General features: G+C 45.2%; 1 protein-coding gene across 1 annotated transcript in view; it reads right to left on the bottom strand.

Moving 5' to 3' along the window:
* Nucleotides 1-15640, bottom strand: part of SMS (spermine synthase) — a 94898-nt gene that overhangs the window by 14693 nt on the left and 64565 nt on the right. The window contains exons 8-9 of the mRNA XM_081947986.1: nucleotides 13382-13496; nucleotides 11056-11135 (exon numbers count right to left, since the gene is read on the bottom strand). Of these exons, the coding sequence (XP_081804112.1) occupies nucleotides 11056-11135; nucleotides 13382-13496 (195 nt within the window). The remainder of the gene's footprint in view (nucleotides 1-11055; nucleotides 11136-13381; nucleotides 13497-15640) is intronic.

Here is a 15640-nt window from a genome sequence, read left to right as displayed (position 1 = left end):
GAGGGGATTTGCAGGGCGGCAGCTCGTGAGCATGGTTACCTCATGGCTGCTTTGCCCCTGAGGCTGTGCCCGGCACTTCGGGAGCCAGTTCACAAGGGAGCAGCCACCCGGCAGCCCCAAAACAATAAGCCCTCCCTGATAATAAACCCAAGGGCATATTTCGTGGGGCAAAAGAAAATAAGCCCCTGGCGTATTTTCGGGGAAACACGGTATATGTATGTGACACTGTAGGTGTACATATACATCTTACCCGAAAACTGTTTAGGGCACGTCTTCTGAAGGGTGGAGATATGTTAGCTCATTTAAACTTTATAAAATGAGTTTTCCAAGAGCTACATGAAAAAGACCTTATTTTCTCAGAGTTACATCAAATTTACATCATTCTGTCATCACTGGATGAGAGTTATGATGATTTTGTATCGTCCCTCGAGGTCCTAATCCGAAATGAACTAACATTGACTGACGTAACTGCATGCCTGTTGGAAGAGTCCAGAAGAAGGTTGGAAAGAGAGCAACTGAGAGAGAAACCACCACAACATGAAGAGTCACCTTCAACTGCCTATACTGTTAGAAGATGTTTTTCTTGTGGGGCTAAGGGACATATAGCTAAATTCTGTAATCATGCTAAACAACAGAATACTAGAAAGACTAAGAAAACTGCCAATGTCAACTTAAGTATGTCTACTTTAACTATCTCTAGAAATGCACCAATAAGCCATGATTCATGGGTTGTTGATAGTGGAGCATCACAGTGCATTACTAGAAATAAGAATTGTTTTATAAAAATGTCTGCCAGCAAGCAACATGTATCTTTGGCAAATGGATGGAGGGTGAATGCATCTAGTGAAGGCATGGTAAGGTGTTCATTTGTAAATGAGCATTTATCCATGTTGTATATACCTAAACTGAAATTTAATTTGTTATCAGTAAGAACTCTAGTTAAGATTGGCTATGTAGTAACCTTTAGGGGAGATAAATGTATCATAGAAAAGGAAGGTAATAGGATTACTGCAAAATTAACAAATGGTTTATATATTATAACTGATGACCATACTGCCAATTCAGTGTATGACAATGTGAAGCCACATGATGAATGCATACATCTGCTACATAGGCGTATGGGGCATATTAATTTCAAGACGCTGCAACAAACTGTAAAGTTGTCAGAGGGAGTAAAATTAAAACCTTGCAGTAAGCATTTAAATTGTAATGTATGTAGTAAGGAAAAGAGCAGGGTTACTCCAGCAAACAGATATAATGGGTTTAAAATGAAGGAACCTTTAGAAGTTATTTTTGCTGATCTAATTGGACCTATAAAACCCAGTTTGGGAGGTGCCTGATATGTTTTGAGTATCATGGATCATTACTCAAGATATGGTTTCTGCTATTTAATGAAAGATAAGACGGAAACATTTCAACAATTTTTTTATTGGCTGAGATTTGCGGAAAGAAAGATAAAAGCCAAGGTTATTACTAAAGTTACTAATAATGGGATGGAGTTTACAAATTATAAGTTCCAAACTATGTTAAAAACAGCTGGTATTGAGCATAAACATTCTGCTCCTTATAGACCTCAATATAATTCATTTGTAGAATGAAGAGGGCAAACATTACAAGCCATGACTAGAACCATGTTAGCCGATTCAGGATTGCCTGAAACATTATGGGGTGAAGCCATGATGTGTGCTAATCATTTACTGAACAACGTTGTAAATGCTTCTACTGGAGAGGTACCATTTACTCGTTGGCATAGTAAGAAACCTGATTTGAGCTACTTGCATACATTTGGAGTTCCTGCATGGGTTCATATTCCAGCACAGATTAGGTTAAAGGGACAAACTCGTGCAAGGTAGTTAATATTTGTTGGTTATGAATCAAACCATAAATCTTATAGGTTCTGGGAACGTGGGACAATTAAGATCTATCACAGTGCAAATGTGAAGTTTTTAGAACATGTTGGTTGGGATAAAGTGGAAATAAACAACGATGTAATAATTGAAACCCGAGTAGATCAAAATAATGTATCAGGAATACCAGAAACGAGTGATGAAGGGAAGGAGTCTACTCAGGAGGAGGAAGTGATAAAGCAGGACGACGTTCAGGATAGTCCACCTATCAGCCCTGAGTTACCCAGAAGGTCAACCCGTGTAACGCGGCCACCTGATAGGTATCAGGCATCTGTTGCATGTAAGGTGGAAAAGGTACCTGCTGAATACAATGAACTGACTACGTATCCAACTGAGGATAAAAAAGTAGGGCAAGCCGCAATGAACAGTGAGTTTAGGTCATTGCAGGATCTGGGAGTGCTTGACAAGACTGATTTACCTTCAAATAAATATGCAAGGGGATGCAAACGGGTATATAAGCGTAAAACTGGAGTGAATGGGAATTATGTAAACCATTATGGATGGAAATTATGCAAACCCCGATGAGTTAGGAGTTTTGGCGATGTTGATATAAAAGGTTCTATGTATGATAAGGGATGCATTATGCAATTGTATCTTGAACCTACATTATGTACTGTATTGTGTGTTATAAATCATTATTGTGATGATTATAGACTGAGAATGTGAAGTTGTGTGTAAATACATTGATAACCCAAGAGGAGAGAATGTTAGGGATGTAACCCTAGGCTTGGCTTGCCAATGTATATAAGCTATGATTACTTTACTGTTACTTTAAATGATTAGGAGATGTAATTGGTTTGTTACCTCAAGCAGCCATAAGAGGGAGCCAGAATGGTTGTTAGCTCTTTCTGTTTGTTAGAAGCTGGTCGGTGTATAGTGAGGTATTATAGTTTGTTGCTGTTAGCTATTTTGTGTGCTAGACTGACTATTTTGATAACTGAATTACTGAACCGTGTATGACTTGGACTGTTAACCGGACTCTGAATACTTCTATATTTCTACATAGTAAACTACTATATTTTTATACTATTCAGTGTCCCTGTATGCTGGTTTGTGTGTGTTATTCCATACCACTCTCATTACGCTTCTCTGCATACTCGCTCTCCTAATGGGGAGCTTAATTACTTGACACTTATGCATAAAAAATGGCTAAGTAACTTTGCACCAGACGCTTCTTCTCAGCCCAATCCACCTCATAGGGGTAACTGTTGTGGGAAAGCAGGAAGCAAGGGTTCTAGGTATGTTCATTCCCTTGATTTTATCTAATATAACAAGGTGGGATAATGACATAAATATGTGGTATAAAACATTAAACTATACTTTTATAATTATAGTCCTATGCATTTTCAGATTTTTTTTTAAAAAATGGATATTTTGGCAACACTGAAAATTAAAAACTTTGAGAACCACAGAGCATATTTAATTCGTAATAATGCTAATATAAATAATAGCCTGACAAGGTTGTGTATTTTTATTACATCAAGTGTATTTGTGATCTAATAAATATTTAAGATTTTAAAGACTATCATTCTATGAAAAAGCTAATACTGCCACAGTCTTATCAGATTACACCACTCACAACTTAATTTAAATGTACCATATAGTTCCAGTCACTGAATTTGTTAGTTGACATTTTTAGTAATAAAACTCCATCTAGTGGTCACATTCAATAATGGAGTGAAATGGTATTCAGGCACCAGTAAATAAGCTATCAAATTTTATACACTAAGCCAGAGTTGTGGTATGTTATTATAGTTAAGCACAATAAAAAAAAAAAATAAGCCACAGCACAATATAAGCCACAGCACATCAGAACAATGCAATGCTTAATTTTAAATTTTTAGTTAAACTCAGCACAACCATAATTTAATCAGTATATAATTAATTTTAAAAATGACTCAATTACATTTTAGCAATAATTATGAATTTTTATGTCTCCTAGTGCTGTTACTTATCCTAGTGCTTTTTAAACTAAAAGATATTATTTTCAATGATTAATAAAAATGGAGAACTTTTTGCATTATTTGAGACCAATGGTAGTTCTGCACACCATAGTTTTTTTTAAAAAAAAATCTAATAAATGCCATCAGTTAAAGAAGTGCACTAGGCAACAGAAGACCAGAGTCTCAATAAGTGACATTAGGTCAGTCACTCCCTCTTAGCCCAGGGTTGTTTAGTGGGGAAAAAAGGAGGAACTCTTAAGCTGCTGAAATAAAGGCAGAATATAAATCAAATAGATTATATATATAATAAAACTTTTCTTCTTAACTGGGGTTCTTGACACTTATGAGTAACTTAAAATTATAGTAAAACTAGTCATGAACAATTTGTCTCCACATTTCAGAGGCATGAGAGAGTGTAACTTGAAACATAATTAATCAAAAGTTTTGGAAAGATTGGGCAAAGATTGATTGGGTCAAAGGATATGTCAAGCTGGGACTTGAATGGCAGCAATGAGAGGAGGAGGGTAGATGACGCAAATAGTTGGAAAAATCAATGATTTGGAATTTGGTTGACAAAATGTAGCTGGCTCAAAACAGTTTAGCAAAATTTCTGGAATGCAAATGATTTTCTCCTAGGTTGGAGGTAGTTTGGTATAGTGGTTAAGACATAAGGCTAAAAATTGGAAGATGTGAGTTCTAGTTCTGCCTTAGTCATGAAGCCAACTGGCTGACATTGGGCCAGTCACTCTTTCTCAGTTCCTCGGAAAAAAGTAACAGCAAGCCACTTCTGAAATTTTGCCAAGAAAACTGCAAGGACCTCTCTAGGTAGTCACCAGGAGTCAACACTGTCTCAAACAAACAAACAAATCATGCAGGATATATATCTCATACATTTAAAGTAGGATACCTCTGTCTAACTTTACTTTAACCAAAGAAAAAAAAATTATCCCTGTGGAAGAAATGCAATTAAGTAATTCTGGCAAATATTCCATTAAAAGTGGGGCTCCCAGGATTTTTCCATTTCAAGAGAAAGGGCGTTGGTACTTACCTGAGACGCCTCTTCTCCTAGGGTGGAGGCAGCATCCAGACTGGGTTAACCTTCATCCAATCATATTGAGGACTGGGTCTTGTAACAAATTTCAAACTCCGCCCCTTGTTGCTAGGTAGACCCAGCTTTTGACGAAGAAATGTAATAGACCCAGTGCGTTATCGCCTTTAAATAGCACATACCTGTACCCTTTCCACCATGACTTGCCGACTCCATAGGGCACACCCATTCCTTGACAGAACCAACACGACATTCTTTTTTTTTTTTTAATTCAACATGTAACAACCAGAACAACATGGAATAACCAGAAAGAAACCATGACACGTATTAAAAAGTAAGGAACCACACATTCCTACCAGGGAGGGGCTGGATGCTGCCTCCACCCTAGGAGAAGAGGCGTCTCAGGTAAGTACCAATGCCCTTTCTCCCTAGTGGTGGAGGCAGCATCCAGACTGGGACGTACCAAAGCCTAGGTGTCCCAGGGTGGGTCTAGGACTGTGATAAGGAAGCATCAGCCCCGACCACCGATTGCAGCACCCTGCGACCAAATGCCGCCTCCGCTGATGCAAACGAATCCATTTTGTAATGTTTAATAAATGCATTGGGTGTAGCCCAAGTGGCTGCTCTGCAGATTTCCTGCAGGGACGCCTGAGCCGCCCATGCAGCTGATGTTGAAGCGCTTCTGGTAGAATGCGCTGTGACCCTGGCAGGCGCTGGAAGAGATTGAGACTGGTCGGCCGTTGAGATGCAGGCCTTTAACCACCTGCCTATGGTAGGGGCCGAGACCTTGTTGCCCAGCGAAGTGGGCTGAAATGAGACAAACAGAGCATCGGATTTCCGAGTTGCAGCTGTACGTTGTAAGTAGATCTCGAGGGCCCTCCTGACGTCCAAAGTGTGCCACTTGTGCTCCAGAGGGTGGGTCGGATGGGGACAGAAGTTGGGGAGAACAACCTCCTGAGTCCTATGGAAGCAGGAGCACACCTTTGGGACGAAGGAGGGGTCCAGGCGCAAGACCACCCGGTCTGTATGGAAAACGCACAGTTCTTTCCTGGACGAAAGAGCCTGCAACTCCGAAATGCGACGAGCTGAAGTTATGGCCACCAGAAAGGATACCTTTAGAGATAGAAACCTGAGTGACACCTCCTGCAGGGGTTCAAAGGGATCCTTGGTCAAGGCTTCAAGGACCTTGGTCAAATCCCAGGAAGGGTATCTATGGACTGCAGGGGGCTTAAGATTGGATGCCCCCCTGAGAAAACTACGTACCATGGGCAGCTGAGCCAGGGAAGGGGACCCCTTGCAAGCGAAAACTGATGAAATGGCTGCCACTTGTCTTCGGATGGTGTTTGGTGCCAGCCCCTTATCCAACCCTTCCTGTAGGAACTCTAATAGCTGTGGTATCGTGACCTTGATTGGGTCCAAGGCCTTACCCGCACACCAAGAACAGAAAATTCTCCAGGTAGCATTGTATATTCTATCTGTGGACGGGCGCCTGGCGGCCTGAATAGTTGCAATAACCTTGGGAGAGAAACTGTCACTCCTCAGGATGCCCCGCTCAAACGCCAGGCGGTCAACTGGAACCACTGCGGGTCTGGATGTTCCAGTGACCCCTGACGGAGCGATATCCTGTCCCAAGGTATTCTCCAGGGCCTGTCCACTGAAAGAGTTCGCAGATCGGCGAACCAAGTCCTGCGAGGCCAGTATGGAGCTACCAACACCACCTCGGCCTTCTCCCTCAGGACCTTCTGAATGACCCTGGGCAAAAGGGGTAGAGGCGGGAAGGCATATAGGAGGCCCGTAGGCCATGAGCACCTCAGGGCATCCACCCCCTCTGACCGATACGCCGTGTACCGGGAGAAAAACCTGGGAAGGTGGCTGTTCTGTGGGGTGGCAAAGAGGTCTATCACAGGCACGCCAAACCTGTCCACAATGTCCTGGAAAATTGAGGGGTGGAGTTGCCACTCGGCATTGTCCAGAGTCTCGCGACTGAGCCAGTCTGCCTGTACATTGTCCACCCCAGAGATGTGTTCCGCGGTGAGGGACAACAAGTGTTTTTCCGCCCAGAGGCCCAGTCTCATGGCTTCGTCCATGAGGGCTCGAGATTTGGTGCCCCCCTGACGGTTTATGTGAGCCTTTGCTGATACGTTGTCCGTGAGCACCAACACATGTTTTCCCGTCACCCCTGGGAGGAACTGACGGAGTGCCAGATGGACCGCCCTCAACTCTAGCCAGTTGATATTGTGTGTTCTGGCTTCCTGGTCCCACTGGCCCTGCGCTACCTGCGTTTGGAAGGTCGCACCCCAGCCGAAGAGGCTGGCATCCGTGGTAACAGTTAGGAAGTCCTGATCCTTGAAAAGAAGACCTTTTGAAAGTGCTGGAGACGTCCACCAACCGAGTGAACGCTTGACCTCCGCCGGGACCAGGACCTTGGCCAGGGAGCAGCTCACGAGTTTCCTCTGAAACGGCAAGAGGAACCATTGTAGGCGTCGTGAGTGTAACCGAGCCCACGGGACAATTCCAATGGCTGACACCATGGTACCCAGCAATTTAGATAGAGAAGCCAAGGAGCACCTGTGTGCTATGGCCGCCTGGCCTGCTAAGGCTCTAATATTGTCCTGCCTCTCACGAGACAAGTACACCTGGCATACCTCTGTATCAATCAACGCTCCCAAGTGCACCAACCTGGTGGACGGATGTAGATTACTCTTGGGTACATTGATGGAAAAACCGTGTTCCTGAAGTGCCTGCATAGTGGACGCAAGGTCCCTTCGTGCCTGACGTGGGGATGAAGACTGGATAAGTATATCATCCAGGTAGGCCTGGAGGCGAATAGGAACTTCCCTGAGAGCCGCAATCAAGGCAGCCAGGATCTTTGTAAAGACCCGAGGAGCTGAGGATAGACCAAAGGGGAGGGCAGTGTATTGAAAATGATGACCTGAATACTCAAAACGAAGGAACTGCCTATGCTGTGGTAAAATAGGGACATGGAGGTAGGCCTCCGTTAAGTCAATGGAACACAACCAGTCTCCCTGTCTGATGGAGTTCAGAATAGTATGTAAGGAATGCATTTTAAAACGCTTGTAACAAATAAACCGGTTTAATCTTTTAAGATCCAAAATAGCTCTCCAGCCCCCCGAGGCCTTTGGAATGACAAAGAGGATGGAATAAAACCCCAGCCCGCGTTCATCGGTTGGAACCGGTTGTATGGCCGAAATGTCAAGTAGATGTTGGATGGCCTCCAACATGAGACGCCTGCGAGCTGGGTTGGAGGAAACTGGGCAGGCCCTGTAGGAACTAGGGGGGTTGGAGATAAACTCAAGGGCAAGCCCTTGCCTAACTGTGGTTCTGACCCATTCGTCAGAGGTAGTAGCCTCCCAAACGTGGGCAAACCTGGCTAACCTACCTCCGATGGGGCAACTGGATGCGGGGGGTCTAGGTTCTACGATAGTAGCGACCCCCCCCTCCTCGAAAGGGCCGCCTGGCAGATTTTCCCCGTTGGAAACGGTCAGGTTGAGACCTCTGCCTGGGGGCATAGCCTCCCCTATACCCTTGGGTCCCATAGTCCGCCCCCCGAAAGAAGGAACCATATTCCTGGTTCCGAAATGACGAACCGGGTTCCTGGCTCCGAAAGGAGGAGCGCCTGTTATAAGGTGACTGGCGGTTGAAGCCCTTCTTTGGGGCAGAGGGAAGGACCTTCCTTTTTTCTTTATTTTCGATCAGGAAGGGCTCCAAGGCGTCCCCGAAAAGAGACCCCCCCTTGAAGGGGGCAGAAGCCAGCTTCCACTTGTGGCGAGCATCGGCCTGCCACTGACGAAGCCACAGCAATCTCCTGGAAGCCACAGATGAGGCCATGGCCCTGGCCACGAACCTGGCGGAGGTTAGGGTAGCATCAGACGCAAATTGAATTGCAGCCACCAGCTTGGCAACGTCCTGGTGGGCCCTGACATCAGAGACAGAGATGTGCTGCTGCAGTTCTTGGAGCCACAGTAGACAAGGGCGGATAAAGAAGGAAGCTGTAGTGGCAGCTTTTACCGCCCAGGCAGCCGCCTGATGACCCCTTTGTAGGGTCAGGTCTGCTTTCTTCTCCTCTGGTTTGAGGACGTCTTCCGGAGCCCCTGGCATGTGTGCCGGTGTGTATAGGACGATCACCGGAGCGTCAATAGGAGGAACCGCAAGGAACTGGGCTAGCTCGTTGGCAACATTAAAGAATTTCCTATCAGTGGCCAATGGGTTAGGCCCTGAGGTAGGGGTAGCCCACTGTTTCTGGATTGTGTCCACGAAAACTTTAGGCATTGGAATGGTGTCAGTCGGGGGCGCTTGTTCTGCATACAAGGACTCTGCAGACACGGTCGTAAGTCGAGGCACGGTCACTGTGGGTTGAGGACCTATCTTGGAGGCCGCCTTGGTCTTGTAGAGTAGAGAAGGGAACAAGGCAGGAGGGAAAAGGCCAGAGAAGGATTTCTGATCAGATTCCCTGCCCTCATCTTCAGATAACTCTGCCTCCCGTAGTTCACCATCCTCAGACTCTGAGGATTGGTTCATGTCCTCCAAATCAGACGCCACAGCCTCAGTAGAGAGAGGAGCCTGGGCTGGAACAGGTGGAATAGTGGAGGAGGTAGGCATTTGCCTGAGCGCAAAGTTCTGTTGCTGCTGGAAGCTGGCCGAGATGCCTTGAGAAATAGCAGAGGCAATAATCTCTTGAAAGTTTGGCAAGAGCATGGGAGCATAGCCTCCTTGTGGCTGGTTTAAAGGATTGGAGGTGGAGGGTAAAGAATCCATCCTCTGTACCATTGGTGGTAATTCAACCCCACTGCCAGCCATGGGAGTTAGTGGTGTTTGAGCTGATCCCCAAATATTAGAAATGTCTATGGGGAATATAGGGTTAACAGGGTTGTCCCTATACAGTCTGTCCCCAGGGGAGAGCAGGAGAGATAATTGACCCTGATTCTGGATTGGCTTGTCAAAGGCCTTGGGAGAAGAATTCTTTTTATGGGCTTTCTTTTCTTTTTGTTTCTCATTGCTGGCTGGCTTTTTTGATTTTTTAACATTGTCTGCCTTAACAGACTTCTTTTTGTTGCCAGTGCTGGAACCCTTGTCTCCAACAGTGACTGGCTGAGGAGGAGAATTTGGTTTAGAAGCTGTCTCTCCTGTCAGTGAAGCCTGAGGTTCAGCTGCAGCTTCTGCTGTCAAATTGAGCGGTTGCGAACTGACGGTAGCCATTTTGAAGTCACTGACAGCTGTTCAAAAATGGCGCTTCGCGCTCTTTTTAAACTGCCACTATCCCCCTTGTCTTCTGCCTGGTAACAGGCTTACAAGCAGCTTTCTCTGGCTCTTTAAGCACCGTTTAAGCTGTTCTTTAATCTCTTTAGTCCCCCGGGTCGCTCCGCGGTTGATTTAAAGGCTTCAAAGTCAATTAGGAAGCTAAAAATAGCCGCAGTTCACCGCTCAACTGTTAAAGGAGCAGCGGAGCGTTTCCCGGCTTTTACAAGGGCTGGCTTTAAAGTTACAGTCTCAGTTTGACGTGCAGCCTTTGAGGTGAAAGGGAAGGGCTTCCACAAACCTTGCAGGTTCCACGGTGTTACAGGGGAGCCAGGATCTTGTCAGCAATTCAGTCCCCTTTGACAGCTGTCAGCCTACACGCCCTGACAGGGCTTAGAGGCTCTGACCATACAGCCCGGTCGCAAGGACCTTTAGCCCGGTCGTTCTGCTCAGCCAAGCAGGTGCTAGTAGGCCAATTTTCACCAATTTAGATTCTGACAGGTGTAGATGTTGATTTTAACACGGATCAAAGCGATAACGCAGCTGTCCTCTTGATTAGACTGAGTCAAAAGCTGGGTCTACCTAGCAACAAGGGGCAGAGTTTGAAATTTGTTACAAGACCCAGTCCTCAATATGATTGGATGAAGGTTAACCCAGTCTGGATGCTGCCTCCACCACTAGGGAGAATGAACAATCTTAGCTTCTGATGGAACTCACCCTCAAAAAAAAAATCCCTATTCCTGATTCACTCCTTTCTGAAGCATACAACTTAATGCTAGGCTTTGGTATTACCCTTCACTCCAAATACTCTCTAACATGCCTATCTACAAAGCCATCTAAACAAGGTTCTTTATAAAATTCCCTAAAGTTGCATTATCTACAACAATTCCACCTGTCATACCTGGGTGAAATATTTTCCATCAGGTTTCAAGACTCTCATTGAAAGGTCCAGAATCATTCGTAGAAACTCCCATGTAGAATCTAAATTTAAACGTACTAATTATTTAATTAGAAATTAAATAATTCATAAATGTTAAGTGATGAGTACAACTACAATTTGCAACATCAGTGGATTCATGTTTGATTTTTAGGATACTCAGTAAATATAAAGGCATGGAACTTCCTTTAAACATTTTAATAAATATAGAACAATTATTTTAAAAAGTTTCCAGCATTGCAGAAAAATCTATCAATAATTTGTAGGTGTGAGGGCCAATAATGCTTTTTTCTCCATACCCCTAATATGCATACTTATATAACTATATTTCACATATACACTTACCTGTTCTATCTCTCTAGTTGAGTAAGTTACTCAACTACAAAAAAGATTTTCAGAAGATATGATTGACAATAAATCTTGCAAGGGAATGCATAACAAAAATATTGCAAAGGAATGCAATCATATCCCACCAAAGATTTGGATGTTCCCAATCGTACCAGCTTTTTGTAAGGTATTAAGGACCTGGCTGTTCCCCAGATGTTTGGATCAGATGATTAGTCACGTTCTTCTGGTTAAAGCTGCCTGTTTTTGCTTGGCCTTTATTTTTTATTTCGGGCATTATATTTGGATTGCTATATTATTGTTTTTAATCCTTGCAGGGTTGACGTTTAGACACAGACCCTTGGCCGCCCCCCTTCGCCCCCAGCCACCCACATCAGCCTATTTACAGCCAATTTTCCTCCTCCGCTGGCCCTCCCATGGCTATTCTACACAGCCAATGGGCCCCTTGCCCTCCGTCCCTGCCCATTCGCCCAGACACTCTTTGATCCGGGCCTTTGGCTGCATGGGACAAATAGCCCCAAGCCAAACAGGTGGCTGGCAGAAGCAAAGGTGCTGCAGGGGCAGCGTGCAGATTGCTAGGGCTGGGGCACGTGCGATGCAAGATTTTATTTAAAAAGTACTGTGGCTGTTCCTCAAGTTTTAGGACCTTGCACATTTGTCATTAGGACTGGAGGGAGGGGGAATGGTGGTGGGAGTAGCAGAACCAGCGCAGCTTCAGGCATTGTGGGAGGGGGTGGTGGCTGAGGATGCAGCAGGTGAACAGCAAGGCAGGTACAGTTTCTGTGATTGCAGGAGGCATGGGGGGTGCAGGAGAATGGCAAGGCTGGCATGGCTTGTGCAATTGCAGTGGGCATGGGGGAGGGCAGCAGGTGAATGGCAAGGTCAGTGTGGCTTATGCAATTGTAGGAAAGAGGGGGGGTGTGGCAAGTGATTGGAGGTGGCACACGGCTTGGGGGAGCCGTGCCATTGCCACTCCAGCCTGATGCCTATCAGGCAGTTCAGCTGCACCCAAGCCATGCACCATGTCCGTTCATCTGCCGCAACCACCCAGCCTCCTGCAGTTGCATAAGCCATGCCAGTCTTGTTGTTCGCCTGTGCCCCTCCCCCCATGCCCAATTGTAGAAGCCGCGCCAGCATTGCTGTTCATCTGCCACAGTCCGCCCCCCCCCCCAGCTTTCCCCAACATTGCCAAAAGCCACACAGGCCTTGTTCCTTTGCCCCTCTTTTGTTGGAGCTGAGCTGCAAGCCAAGCTGCTTTTGGGAAGGCCCCTTGAGACACCCTTCCCTCCCTCCCTCCCTGGTCCCCCCAACATACTCTTGCCTGTCTTCCCCCTCCCCAGTGACCCTTGGGGGGCTACTCCCACCACCCCTCCTCCTTCTAGTCCTGGTGACAGATCTGCAAGGCCCCAAAACCTGTGGAGCAGTCACAGTACTTTTAAAAATAATCTTGCATTGCATGCTGCCTCTCCTAGCGCCTGTGACTGCCCATCACATGCAGATTGCTTCTGCCTGCCACTCGATTGGCTGGGGGCTATTTGTCCCATGAGCCAAAGGCCCAGTTCAAATGGTGTCTGGGAGAATGGGCAGGGACAAAGGGCAGGGGCCCATTGGCCATGAAAGGGCCAGCGGAGAAGGAAAACTGGCTGTAAATGGACTGAAGTGGGTGGTTGGGGGCAAAGGTGGTGCGACCAAGGTCCATGCCTAAACATTCCATTCCTATCCTTGCACACTGCACACTAACCACTGTTGTGAGATGTCTGGTCCTCCCTTCAGATTTTCCACTAGAACCTATGGAGGCTGGAGTAAGTCTGTTGAAAGCAGATCTGCATGAATAGACAATTCTCTTCCCCAATTTGAGCTTTCTACTTATTCAGAAAAATGCCCCCAAAGTATTATTTTTAATAGGAAAACAAAGAAGAAATACAATATAAGTTTAAAAAACAACCTTCTTCTGGAGATGTGGAGATTGGAATAGCTGTCAAGTCGTTAATTACATAATCAAACATTCTTTCTTCTTTGGCATATCTCTTCAGGACTGGGATACAATCTTCTATTAGTACCTAAAAAAGTAGTAACATTTTGTCTACTTAACATAATAATGATGTCCATAAGGTGACTAACTAGCACTTTCTGTAGTAGTCATGATGAATGAAGTAACCCAACTCTTCATCAATTCAACTGTTCTGTCACCCACGAAATCATGAACTAGCATCCACGTAAGGCCTCTTATAGATCTACATTGTTCAGAGATTGCCATTTGTTCTTTATATTCAAGACAGCTTAAGTCTTGATTATAGTCTTGATTGAAGTTGGTGGCAACGGAGGAAGCATAGTCATAGTCACATCACAGGCATAAAAGTTGCTACTAAAATTAAAAAAACAGTAGGAGAGGTGGAGAGGGAAAGATAAGTCTTAGAAAAAGAAAAAAAGACTGGAGAAAGGAAAATGAGAGGAAGATTGGAGAAATTAAAAAGAGAAGTCCATCTGCACCCAAGAGGTCTACCCAAGAGACCAAGGCCCATCAAAGTGAGGCAAGCGAAGAGACAAACCAACTGCAGGTAGCAAAGCCAACCAGTGAAGAATAAAGAGGCGAGCCAGTGAGTGAGTGGGGCCAGCTATGAAGCAGGGAGGAAAAACAGCTGTGGAGCGGAGAGGGCAGGTGACCGAGGGCAGCGCAACAATCGGCAGAAAAGAAAGAGGCAAGCTGGTGAGAGAGCAGACCAGAGCAGAGAAGGAGGAGAACTTGCTGTGGATCATCAAGCCAGTGAGAGAACAGAGCAGGGAGGAAGGAAGAGAAGAGAGACAAGTTTGCTGGGGAACATCAGGCAGCCCTGTTTGCTGGTGGAAGCAGCATCCCCGGCGCAATGGACAGGAAATGGAAGCCATGTTGCTCCAGAGCAAAAAACCAACGGCAGAGCAACAGGGTGGAGAGAAAGCCAGCAGCAGTACGAGGCAGCAGAGTGAGCTAGAGCCTGAGAGCAGCGGGAGCAATGGGGAAAGTGATGGAGCTCAGTGGAGGGCTGAATGGAGAAGACACGCAGCAGAGCTGAGCTGACTGGAAGGCTGCATGGCAGGCCGACAGAGCTGAGCAGAGAAGGGACAAGGCTAAAAAGACCAGAGCAGAGAAGGACAGAAGGGAGCTGTCAGAGAAAACAACAAGTGGCCAGAGCAGCAAAGGAGGGAAGCAAAAGTAGCAAATTAAGCCTGAGGTTCCAACAGGCATGGAGGGAAGACCCTGGTAAAGAATTTTAAAAAACTTACAGGACAGAAAATAAATGATAAATAAATAGGCAAACAATAAGGACAAGAGTGGAAAATTAGAAATCAAGGAAGAATAGGATTAATAAGATCGACTTCCAGTTGATGTTGCAGCAAGAACAGCTTGGAAAATAGTGGGCCCTGTGAAATCTAGTCGGCAACTGATATTTGGGGTCAAAGCAGCCTTGTAGAGGCGGCGAAGAAAGAAGAGGTGCTACATGGACCACTAGGAACTCGTAATATCCTCGTTAGGTCCAAAGTAAGCTCTCCTGAGCGGCAGCAGGGACGACAAACATTTTTGGCAAGTCACAAGCTGGGACAACCAGGACCATAAGATTTGTACTTGAGTGGTCCGTGGACAGAGCATTGAAACTGGGTGAGATAACTTACAACACTTACTCTAAACACTTAAGTACAAGAATTTCAAAAAATAATCTCCAAGCGTTAAGGAAGTGGCAATTAGACACACAGAGATTAAAAACTGAAAATTAAGAGGTGAAAGAAAAGCCCAAAGGAAGCTTTAAAATGTGGAAAGCCCGAAAAAAGCTTAAACAATCTGAAAGGTGATTTTTGGGAGAAACTGTCTTTCCTATTTGTATCTTTAAACCTCCTGGACTTATTGGATAGTCAGCAGCTTTTCACATACTGTTTAATGTTGGCGTTTGGAGCAGAAGAGCCATATATTGGAACAAGAGGAGCATTACAGCATGAGAACTTTTAATGAAAGTGAGAAATGCTTAATACACACAACAGAAGAAAGTAAACAACACCAGGAAGGCGGCCTGACCTTAATTCCATTTTAGAAAATGATTTGGATATTTTGAAATATTTAGTGAGTTTATTTTCTTTTTGAAGATTTTTAAGATGAACTAAATTGCAAATAACTAAACTCTATTGAAACTGGTTATTGGGGGGGAGCCGTGGCCAGCGTTGCGGCAAGACGATG

This window comes from Natrix helvetica, assembly GCF_964273705.1.
Source record: "Natrix helvetica genome assembly, chromosome: 3".
Classification (NCBI taxonomy): Eukaryota; Metazoa; Chordata; class Lepidosauria; order Squamata; family Natricidae; genus Natrix; species Natrix helvetica.
The sequence above is the reverse complement of the archived record's forward strand: the minus strand, read 5'-3'. Positions and strand labels throughout refer to the sequence as shown.